The following is a 12,503-nucleotide window of genomic DNA, read 5'->3' as shown; positions in this document are numbered from 1 at the left end:
GGCCCTCTAGGGGGTCTTTCCCTTGAGCGATCAGCCTCATTCCCTTGGATACGATGGGGTACAAGCCTGTGTGCTGCAGAATGAACTCATCAACAAAAACATAAACAGCAAGTCTGCAACGAGACATTGAAGCACTTAATCATTCTAACCCCCTACCAGCCTTTGCCAATCAGGCCTACAAGGAAAACATAAGAAATGGTTACAATTTTACTTGCAAATTACAATGTTCTGCAGAAGAAGAAAACTACAATTTGCTGTTCGTGTGTATAACACTGAGAAAGTAAGAGGCTTCAAAAGGTTGATTCATGTGCATCATAATGAGGAGCAAAAGCTTCCCTTGAGCCCTGAGGACTCTTCCATGGCCCTAATATATAATGGTGTATGCGTGTGCGTATGTGAAATCTGTGGTTCAACTCACAACGGCATCACACCAGAACTCAGCCACCTCTCCAATCCTCATGGACATCAGCAGGGTCTCCCAGACTTCCATCTTGAACATCTTTCCAACAAAAATCTCAGCTGGCCTGCCAGCCAGTCGACTGTCATCGATGACCGTTCTTTCAAAGTTGTCCAGCAGTGTCTGGAAATGGAAAACCAGCTGGGAATGAAGGGGGGAGCAGGGGGGTGAAAGAGTCAGAGGGTGGAGATCAATAAATGAAACTGTGACATAATTTAAAAAATATATGAAATACATGGTGTTCAGTTTGTCCATTTACTACTTCGGTAATTACTCTGCACTTTAAAGAAACTAAGTTCTAGTTTTGAAGAATCATCTGTGGGATTGTTTTTCAGGAAATCCATAATTTATCCTTTTCAAAGACTTCAGATGTAAGTATTTCAATTGAGAGAAGTCTTTTTTGTTCACTGGCTCAGAGATGGTTTTTGTGAGCAACTGAATATTTAGTGTGCAGATAACAAAAATATACCACCTTTCTCTTCTCACTTTTTAAATGACATACAGTGGGAAGTGCAACCTTTATTATATGTATATGTGAGTGTGTGTATGTTATAAATATTTACGTTTATTTTCTTCTCTCGTTTTTTACCTATGTTTCGTATGTCTGACATAGACGCGAAACAGAATACAATACAAAAGTTAGAAATTAATCATTTGTCAACTTTGACGACGTGCTGCTGTTGACAGTTTTAGTTTTTTTTTGGTACATGTTTTTTCAAAAAGTGTTAGTTGACTGAATGCCGTTACATACTTAAGTCACTTTTTATGTAACACAGACATGCTGGTTTTCATTATGTGTTCCATCTGTTTATGTGCTTGTAAAAGACTTACAAAAGCATCACTCTGACTGTAAAATTACATTGGCTCCATGCTACCTTCTATTTATAGCCTGACAGATTGTGTATAATGGTCCGATAACTGTGTGAGCTACTGGGAATCACCTCACCTGGGAGGGAACACACGCTCACTGTAATATAGACACACAGGTAAATGGAAATTCATGCTGGCATTGTCATGGAAAATGTTTGTCACTGTGTCCAGGCTTGGTGCCATATGGCTGGATTTGACTAGAAAGGGAAAAAAAGTCGGCGACCAGCAGATCAGTGGATGAACAGAAACACTGATACAGTGCCAAAAAGCATGTTGCAATTTGGTTGACCAAATGTTTGCTCTGTGTGTAAGTGCCAGATACGGAATAAATTTCCACACTTCATGAATAATTCAGCAGAATCTAATTGAAGTGGGCAATGCAATACGCAGCTAAAAATATTGATTTTTCTCTGTGGAACATTAATTACATCAAAATAGTTATTGTGCAAGGAATCATTTCCTATCATACCGTGTTAGTTTATCAGGTTAAATGTGACTTGTTACCTTTGTCCCCGGTGGAAAGTGTGGCAGTGGTCCTGTGCCTCCAGCCATAATCTTCTTCCTGACTCCTGGGTGGTTCTGAAGGTATGTCTCCTCCATTGTCACTCCGATTTTAGCAGTACCAGACAGAAAAATATGTGTTTTGGAGATATCTTTCTCCTCTATAGGTCTGTGTTCTTCTGGCTTTCTAATTAGCCTAGTGGAGAGAGTCTTGGCTGGTTAGCTGCTCTCTGACAGATGGCAGGATTAGGCAGGGTTTGAAGGTGGACACTTTAATCTGAGGAGCTAATCTCTTGGCTTCCATTGCGATTGGTGGGGCAATCCCTGCAGGAAGGAGCAGGAGAGGCGGGGATGACCACCGGGACCAGAATCATGTGGATGAGAAAAGTCCAGATCACTCTCGAACAAGTTAAGATCATTCTGGAAAGAGAGTAATCTGATGACGTGATGATGGTTTAGTGACGCAGTTGTCCGGCCATGGCAGGTCGCCTTAACATCACACAGCAGTGTGGACAGCAAATAGCTCTTTAACCTATAATTAACTACTATTTAACCTTGGGCTGCAACTAACAATTATTTAAAATAAGCATTTAAAATGTTGGTTTAAATCCAGTAAGCTCAGGAGACAGTACACTAGACACTCTAGTGAGCAGTGACAAAGATGCAAACTACAGTTAGTACAGTTAGCCACAGTTAGATCAGAAGACAGTGAAATAAAAACAAACAGTTCTAATCCTGTATTTCTGTGTTAACTATTCATTACACACTAAACATGTCAAAAAACATTTATTTTTCATATAAAAAAAGCCAAAAATCCATGTTCCTGTATAAATATTTTTGAAGAGGTGGTTTACATAAATCTAAGCAATCCAATGTGATTTACAGTAACTAACTGCACACCCTATGAAATAAAACTGCACTTGACTGCTCTCGGTGCGGTTCACTAGCAGAGCAATATAGAGGGACATGTGAGTGTTTCCACAGGTTTACCTACAAAAAAAAAAAATCAAGAGTGTGGTTGAGATCTAATTTGTTCATTTAGCCCTTACCCTCTTTCTCCTGGTCTAACAACACAGGTGGGGGCGTGTGTTGAGGCCAAGAGTCACACCTCCCGTTTCATGTGGAAATGTCACATCTCAAAAGCTTGCGCCATGCCCACATGCAATAAAATTGAATTTCCATTTCTTTGACTCTTGTGTATGCTTGTAAATGTACACTTCATATGGGTAAAGAAACACAGGAGTATATTTAGCTTTAAGATGACAAGCAAAACAGACACAATATTCACTGTTAAAGCCAAACAGTTTAATAATACAGTAACTAACAATACATTTTGTCCACTTGACTTAAAAAAATTTTTAAAACAGAAATGAGTTTGCTGTATGTGTAAGATATGACAACGACGAACTGAAAGGAATGACACAGCAAATCAGCTAATAAAGACTCCCTCCCTGGATGAAGGCCCTCCTCCTCCTCCTCCTCCTCCTCCTCCTCCATGTGATGTGTGGCCGAAGATGACATGAGGCTGCCCCCTGGTGGTCACTTTTCGATAAGTGAGTCCAGCTGCTCCTGCAGGGAGGCCAGCTGTTGGAGCAAAAAAATAGAAAGCGTGATTGATGCCCGACAGCCCCAGGGTGTAATTGGAGGGTAAGTGGATGATGATTAACATGTCTATTCACATTAATTTGCTGCCTTCATTTGTCAATACAAACAACGACCCAAGACGGTGGGTGGCCACTATGCCATAGCTGCAAAAATGACTTCGCTGGTAGCTGCTGATATATTAAATTCCACATGATTGAATTTCAGCTTTGCTATTAGACATGAACACTGTTGGGTTCAAAAAGGACAGCAAGTACAATGACATCTCCTGACATGGTAATTTGACATTCATACAAGACAAATTAATGCAAAGTGCTAAAAGCTGTAGAAAGCTCACAGCAAGCACTGATCCTCGACTTTTACGAAAAGATTCTTACCTGCTCCATCTCCCGTTCCTCCTGCTGAATAATCTCATCCAACAACGCTTGGAAGCGGTTCTGTGAGAGGAGAGAGACAAACAAGATTTGTTAGAGTCGACATGCTGAGCCTCATTAAATTGTGATGGCTTTAAATTTGTGTCTGCCCGGGCTGCTCATGTCACTATCTCCTCTCTGACAGAAAGGCCACTTGGAATGCCAGTCAGAGACAGCTGACCTTTTCCCTGCGACTGTGATAATAACGACTGGAGATGGGGCTTTGGCGGTCCCTAAACACTGGGCAATGAGAGCTCTAAATGGCAACGTAAAAAGGGCCATGTCTGCTCATGTTTCACTTGTTGTAAAGTCTCCACTACAGGAGTGCTTAGCAGAACAATGAATTTGCATACCATTTTTTTTGTTGCATAGCAATGCTTATACAGTAAAGGGCTGACGGGAGAATTGTAATATTCAAGGCTTTAATAATACAAAAAAATTCAAGCATAATTGCCTCAAACGCTGTGTAATCAGCTGTTTTTTTGTGTTCACATCACTGTTGAGAGAACTTATGCTGCATGAAGACTTCTGCCTCCAAGCTCATCTGCATGTTCTTGTTTATGTTTCTGTACACGCAGACCTAGTTTCTGAATGACTGTGAAAATAGGGTTTACTGCTTACTTTGAGGGCCTGGTTTTCCACTTTCATGATGAGCTCCTCCTGCTGTTTCTTTCGGGCGCGGGTTTCCTGAAGCTTGGCCTTGACGTTGTTGATCTGCACCTGATACTCCATAACTGCGGGGAACAGCAGGAGGTTCACATGTTATGACTGTCATAAAAACACAAATGCCATTTACGCTTCTGGTTTCTTTTTCTTTTTGCTTTGGAAAGTAGACAGAAAAAGCCAAAGAGAGATGAAGTTGTGCCATAATTTGAGAGCAACACCACACGCACAAAGCCATGACGACAAGATATGCACCATAGTGAGCTGAACCACAAGGATGCCTCCATTTCAGTTTGACAAATTGTGGTTAATGGGAACAACAAATCCATTTAAAAGGACGTGAGCCAGCAGGCTGAAGCACTAAAAGACACAACTAAATCAGTCGGCCCTGGGTCCACAGAGGGTTCTCATTAAAGCCAGCCAAAGTGATAGTGCCTCTCGACAACCTGTGGCTCCATTACCATCAACTATCCGCCAAACTAATTGTATCAATCCTCTGTTCCCCCCAACTGACTCTCAATTGTCTGATGTAGCCCATCTAGTATGCAACAGCAAGCGGGGAAGAGTCCCTGCAGACCCATTAATTACAACTTTGCAGGGCTGCCAGAAACACGCACAGCCAGACTACGACACGTCGGAAAAGGCTCAGCAGATCTGCTACAAAAGAACTGACCAGTAGTGTTGCTGACTGACAGCTCCATGTATGTAGATAAGGAGGCATTGAGCTGTTGGACTGGACAGCTGTCTGAGCTGAACGCTGAACCACAACACCTGTCAGGATGGTTAGTGGAGGAGCTGAGGGATGTCAGTTTGTGCATCTCTATGGGCGAGGACGCATGTGTATTTAACTGAAAGTAGGGCTACTCATTTGAGTGTGTGTGTGATGTCTGACCTAGAAACTCAGTTCTGAATTACAGACACCTGGCTAAGGACTTATGTTTCAGCAGGATTTGGAAAAACTTGTCTATGCGTTTATCTTTAGCAGGCTCGACTACTGTAAGGGTGTCTTTAGAGGCCTCCCTAAAAATCAATCATACAGTCCTCACTAAGACCAAGAGAGTAGAACTTATTACTCCAGTTCTTAGATCTTTACACTGGCTACCTGTCTGTCAGATAATTGATGGTTTAGGGCCAAAATACATTTCTGAACTGCTGCTTTGCTATGAACTATCCAGATCTTTTGGATTGTCTGGGACAGGTCTGCTTTCTGTCCCCAGAGTTAAAACTAAACATGAAGAGGCAGCGTTCAGTTTTATGAACCACATATCTGGAACAAACGCCAAGAAAACTGCATATCTGCTGCAACTCTCAGTTCTTTTAAATCAAGGCTCAAGACTTTTTGGTTTGCTGCTGCATTTCATTAAATCAAACACTATTTATTTCTTGCAATGCACTCCATCTTTTATTCTTGTAATTTTAGACCTGTCTTGTGCTATTTTAGCTTGTTTTTATTCTCTTGTCTCTCTGCTTTTTATTGTATTCAAATGTAATTTTATAATGTCTTTTATAATGCTTTTATGATGCGTTTCTTTTCCACTCTGTCACAATGATTTTAATGTTTCATGTAAAGCACTTTGAATTGCCTTGTTAAAATGTGCTATACAAATAAACTTGCCTTGCCTCTGCTTTGACAAGTATCTGGTGGTGTTTGATTTAATACAATGTCGAACTGTCTCTGATCTACAAGTCCGTTCTGAAATCAGCATGCCAAGTCCTCAGCTGTGATTGCAACGTCTGAAAGATTAAAGACTGTTGATATGTCGGGTAAGTCGGCTGAAAGAATCAGCATTCACACCGAGGTGTAAATGCAAGTCGCAAACACAGCATGAAGGACTGCATAATTACAATGCTGCACTTCATCCATCTAGATATACATACTTGCACGTTCGCACACACACACACACTTTCCAGAGCAGCTTACACATGCATGCATGCACACATGCTCTATTTCAGAACATATGTATGTGAATACGCACCTCCCACCATGTGGGCAAACATCTATAGGTCCTGTATCGAGGTGTTTCTATGTTTATGTCATTTACAGTGTGCCACTTTTTTCAGACCTGAATTTTCAAACTGGAAACAGTTTGATAAATAATGTAAATTGTATTTTTGACTACAACTATTAGTCAAATATTACACCATGCAACACATCACATGTTCCCATAGTCCAAGGTGACATTGTGAAATTGTGTTATTTGTCCAACCAGCAGTCCAGAACCTACAAATATTACATTTAAAATTATATAAAAAGAATGAGAGAGCAGCAAATGCTGACATTTGAGAACCCTGAACCTACAAATATTTCGATTTTTCCTTGAGAAGATTATTAAATGATTACCTGATTAATTGTTTTGGGTCTAAATAAAAAAAACTTCCAATAAAAAATAATTCCAATAAAAAAAAAATAAAAAAAAACAATATTCGGCGAAACCTGTACATTTTCAGACATATTTTATATAGATTTTCAGATTTGCGAAGAAACCCTGATATCCTCTCACCTATCTGGTTGTTTCTATCACTTTCATGCTGTGCAGAATCAGACTCATTGAGTTTGTCTTGGAGCTGTCGGACCAGATCATCTTCCGTGTCCATGATATTCAGGTCCTCGTCCTCATGCCGGTCCCCTTCGTCCTCCTCATCCTCACTGGAGCTGCTGATGTCGTTGAAGATCTCCCTCAGTTCGTCGCGCTGGGCTGGCCAAGCGGAACACACATTAGTGTTATTAACATGGACACAGAGATGGAAGCAGCAGCAATATAGAACACTTGCTTGGGTTTGAACTGGGTCACAGAGCCAACAATCTAAAAAAAAAACAGAATGTGTCAGGGATATGGTCTCGGATTAAATAAAGCAGGTATGATTGATGTGCATTCCCAACCCTGAGCCTACTCATGAGGTTATGAACAGCTTTTCTTGCATAGCAAAGAAAAAGTGTGTGCTCTAACGCCGAATGTTCATACAGCTGGCAGCCAACAAGTGGTTTTCAAATGATTTTGTTCTTGAAATCTCTGCGCTACCACATTTTTTAGAGTAATATTAGTTGAGACACTAACATACATCGCTCACTCTGCACCTATAAGTGCCAGCATACTTGCACTGTACACCTAGGTACTAGGAAGGTCCTGTGGAGAATCTGCAGCCAAAAATACAGCTGAAGAGTAACTAATGCTTGGTGCAGCCTATTTCCATTTCAAAACCACTGGGGCAGAGGCTATCAAGCACGACAAGGGTGGTGTGCATGTTGAAAATGAAGAAGGAAACCTTTGCTGGTGAGGGAATGAGAGTATTAAAGAAACCACTGTTCAGCACTCAGGCCAATCAGAAGAGCTAACTGTGTCATTTCAAAGCAGCTGCACATAAAGAGCTCGACCAGGTACTGTATGTCAGTATTAACGTATATGATGGACAATGAGCAACAGGAAATTGTAGTACAGATATGCCAAAAATATGCTTGAGATAGTTAAGAAACAATGTTTCCATTACATTATTAGATAATTAGAGAGCACTTACAAGTGTATTTTCTTAATATAAATTGTCTCACTTAGGGTATATCTCGGTCATATTCCTTGCAAAGTTAAGGAATCCTTATCAAACAATGTATATTCATATTGCATAATTATGTAATATTATAAAAAAAATATAAATATATATAAAATATAAAAAATTTAAGAGATCTATCATCAACTCTCAAGTATAAATATCTGCATTAGCCTCAAAAATACATTGTTGATCAGGCTTTATTGCTTTTTATTTCAGGCCATGTAGTCAAGATAACAATATACAGCCTTTTTCAGCTTCAAGAGAGTGGAGGAACCGGCATTCTACCATCTTATTCCTTGTGATTTACTCATGTAGAACATGTTTCACTTACCAGAGGACCCATGACCCATCTTGTGGCCTGAGGTGCCAGGGGAGGAGTCCAGGTTGCCCAGAGAGCCGTGCTGATCTGCTTCCTTGGACTCATCTTCTGCTATGATTTCCCACCCTGAACATTGTGGATTAAGATCAACGTACTCTCTGTAGATTCCTCTCAACTTTTTAGGAGCCCTACACCAAAAGACACAGCTCATGGTCTTTCAAAACTCTCACTTTCCACAAACTCTTCTTTGAAGTAGACTTCAAAGGTAAAAACCAGATGACGGTCCACTGGAACTGTCTTAACTTTAACATTCATTAACATTCACATTAGTGTGTCATGTGTATGTCTGCTGCTGTGTGCAAATGCTAAAACTATAATTAGAACCCAGCTTCACCATGGCCAACTAAGCAATGATAATGAACAGTCCATCTCAATTAACACACAGCAAGCAGCCACTCAAAGCGGCCATGCTGTGCTCTTATTCTGCCAGGCAAGTTTAGAGTTTCATTAGAGCACTAATAGCCTCCTTGCAAAGTGCATCTCTTTCACATAGGCATTAGACAGTCAAGTCAGGTGAGCCAAGCAGGAGCCAGGACACCTGCTTGGGCCTTAGATTAACCTATTTTGGATGTTAGGCGGGAGTGATCTTATATTTGTCCTAAAAAGACAAATAAGTTCCAAGTAATTGATGCTTCTTAAATGCTAAAGTCATGGCGTGGGGTTAGCTTATACATACACAAACATTTCCATCTCATTTCACATTACATGCCTATGCTTGCTGTTGTATGGGATACACACAAATGTTGTTTTGGTTGGTTAAACAACTGGTTTGCTAGCTTTTTAGGCTTCGCAAGATGGATGTGCAGAACAACTGTAGGCATTTAAAAGGATACGAACACTGACCGCCTCAGCGTCAGTGCTCAGCAATCTCTTCACCTCTTTTTCCACATCAGGAGATTCAATGTACTGCAAGAGCGAGAGAGAGCAAGAGATTGCGTTACATGTAGCGTTAGCAGCATTTCTCTCTCCCTCTCTCTGTCACACACACACACGCACACACAGGTAGCAGCTGGCCACATGCCAGGAAGCACATTAGCGATTAAAAACAGAAGGAGCCAAATCAATATGGCTCAGCTCTGCATCTTCAGGAAGATTTATTCTGAAGACAAAGTAGAAGTGTGCTCAAGCATACTTGCTTTCATTTTGATCAAAGCAATAGTGAAATTGCTTTTTTTTGCATGCCTTTGGGGCAAACTAAGATGGAAAGGCTTTATTTGTATGTAAATCTTAGTTTTCACTTCACCACAGTTCCTGTTTTATGAAATGTAAATGTCTTGTTGGAAGAGAGCCTAGGAAAGAGATGGATCATCAGACGGGATGCTAAAAGGACGGATAAAGGAAGCGAGGCGGGTGCTGATGGGGAAATGAAAATGTCAAAACCTTCTTTTTCGCAGTCTTCCGAAATCTTCTCTTGCGTGTGTTCTTCAGAGGGCAGGTGACTGGAGACCAAATCAACATGATTAGTGAAGTTCAAATGGTTCAATCAGCTGCAGAAGGTAAACAATGCTGCTTACTGAAATGCTGATGTGCCACGTTTTTAGCACCAACAGCTCCAACTGTTGTGCATAGACATTTGTCGACTTACTGCCGTGGTTCCAAACGAATTTCTTGTCCTTGTCTTTGTCCTTCTTCTTGCTCTTAGGGTCGGTGCCAGTTGGCTCCTCTAAAGGAGGGTAAAGGTCTCCATCTAGTGTACACACCAGCATCTAACCCATGGATGCAGAAATGATTGGTAAATGATGCATTCTGCTGATTCACGCTGTTGTATTACAGTATTACAATGAAAAACAAAAGCTGTGACAAAACCTTATTTTTATTGTTAATGTAGCTGTCAATTTGTAAAAAAAAAAAGTACTTTTTATTCACAATAAGTATCCTAAACTTAAAAACAATTATGTATCCAATGTTGATAACGACACATGTTCCTAATGAATATCACATCTTAAGCTTACTGCCACGGTGTAGCTGTACTTTAAAATTCACAATCGTAAATCTAAACTTGACCAACAAGAACTGTAACCAGTGAAGATGGCGTCCTAACTTTATTGCCATGGTAGAGGATTACCTGGCAGACATCAGCAGTCTTGTAAAATGTCTTCTTGTCCACCGTTTTCAGAGACTCAATCATGCAGGGCAGATCCACCAATTTGCAGGCCAGAGGGACGCGGTCTACTCTCACTATGCCATGACGACCATCAGCTACAAATAACAGAGAAAACATGATTGTGATTATGATGACATATATGAGGCAGAGGTAGCCATTGACATAAGGACACGGCAATCACTGTTAAGTTGAAAAAAAGAGTGCACAAATAAAGCTGCAAAATATGTACAACATCGATTGCCAAAGATTATTTCATACTAAAGACCATGGCACGTCAGTTAATGTTGTCATTAGTACTGTATATCAACAAGCTTAAAAAGTTAGACCAATTGCCACCAGAACTCATACAACTGATAAATCAGCTTACGGTGCAACTCGATGGTGAGTCTGTCTTTCATGTTCATACTGCTAGACTGGGCAATCCTTCTTACTGTTGAGGCATACTCCTGTAAATGAAAAAAGATGAATCCACATCGTTTTCAGCAAAGTAACATTGAAGTTTATATAAATAATTGGTTTGATCATGTACTACAGTCTCACCAAAGGAAGCCTCAGGACAAACTGGCTCTCCAACTCATAAGGAGCATCCTCTTTATTCTTGGATCCAACCTTCCCAACTAGAATCAAAGCACATCACTATGAACAAAATGGTGAAATAGCTTCCTTGTTGCTTGGTATGTACTTAAAAAACTTCAATGTAGCACTTGACTTGTGCAGCTACACAGTTCAATCTATCTCGTTTACGTATTAAATTTTGAACCACCAGATGTTATATAGCATGTTACTGCTTGAATGGTCTTGTGACCCATTTCATCTAAGGCCCTTCAATCAAAGCAGGCCTCTTGGAGCTTTACTTAAAACTGCTAACTATCGATAAAAACACTAAATCAAAAGTGCTCCATGAACTCACCAACTTTAGATGCTCATCCTATCCTAATATTTCTATTCCATTTTAGTACTGGAGATTTTATATTCTTATTATACTATCACTATCACTAAGAAGTATTACTTGTATCATTAGTTCAATAGAAAAATTTGTTACATCTTAGTATGAAGTAATGATCCCTGTGTTTTGCCGATAGAAGGGGTAAATCACGTGTGTGAACTAGGACTAGCCGATTAAGGTAAACCTGGATTTCATTTCATATGAAGTGCTAATTACTTAGAAATCCTACGTTATTATAATGTAATCTGTCACAGTTTGTGTACCGGTAACGTTAAGCAAATGTTGCAGGTTTACAACGTATCGCACATTATTCAGACAACCATGGAAGAAAGGTCACTAACTTTAAATGGGGAACACATCTTGAAGCTTCCAAATCCTAGTAATTGTATTCTGTTATTTTTATTATAGTGAATTCATTACAACAAAAACTGTGCCAGCAGAGGCGCGGTAAGGTTATGTTTACAAATGAGAGGGCTAGCTATCTTTAGCTTAGCAACGTTAGTACCGATAGACTGGATAAATGGCACGGGATCTTTTAACGTACCTTTCAATTTAGATGTCATCTTCCTTTTAGTTTAGTGCAGCCGCATGAATGTGCTGAAATGATAAAAGGAAAGAGTAAATATGACGACGGTGATTAAAACCGACACAGCTCAGCTACACTCGCTAGCGTAGCAATGGTCTTATCTAAAATGCCAATGGCGATTGTATAGACTCTTGTGGCATTCAAGTTCTCCTCGGAAATTGTAAACCTACGACTTTTGCAACACACTCTTTAGCAGCCCTTCTTTACAATGCTTGCTGACTAACTGTGCTCAGAAAGCATTAATACCTTCCAGTATAGCTCTAAAGTGTATAAATGTAGTTGTTTGAGCCCACTGACTTCATAAATTAAAGAATAGCATGAATTCGTATGAAATTTACATCCATAAGACAATTATCCGAGAACTTGAACATCACATTACTTCCCGTCATCTGTGCTGTATCGCGAGACTTGTTCGACTGACGAGTTTCGGGGAAAGCTT

At 40.2% G+C, this 12,503-nt stretch overlaps 1 protein-coding gene across 1 annotated transcript; it reads right to left on the bottom strand.

Moving 5' to 3' along the window:
• Positions 1-3,111: 3,111 nt before the first annotated feature.
• Positions 3,112-12,182, bottom strand: taf7 (TAF7 RNA polymerase II, TATA box binding protein (TBP)-associated factor). Its single transcript, XM_070836649.1, has 12 exons — positions 12,023-12,182; positions 11,073-11,149; positions 10,900-10,978; positions 10,494-10,627; positions 10,014-10,134; positions 9,809-9,867; positions 9,262-9,334; positions 8,381-8,494; positions 7,008-7,202; positions 4,465-4,577; positions 3,808-3,867; positions 3,112-3,412 (listed from the first exon to the last, which is right to left on the bottom strand). The coding sequence occupies exons 1-12, from the start codon at positions 12,039-12,041 to the stop codon at positions 3,368-3,370; spliced, it is 1,089 nt and encodes a 362-aa protein (XP_070692750.1). The 5' UTR covers positions 12,042-12,182; the 3' UTR covers positions 3,112-3,367.
• Positions 12,183-12,503: the final 321 nt, after the last annotated feature.

This window comes from Pempheris klunzingeri, chromosome 9 (genome assembly GCF_042242105.1).
Source record: "Pempheris klunzingeri isolate RE-2024b chromosome 9, fPemKlu1.hap1, whole genome shotgun sequence".
In the NCBI taxonomy this organism is placed as follows: domain Eukaryota; kingdom Metazoa; phylum Chordata; class Actinopteri; order Acropomatiformes; family Pempheridae; genus Pempheris; species Pempheris klunzingeri.
The sequence above is the reverse complement of the archived record's forward strand: the minus strand, read 5'-3'. Positions and strand labels throughout refer to the sequence as shown.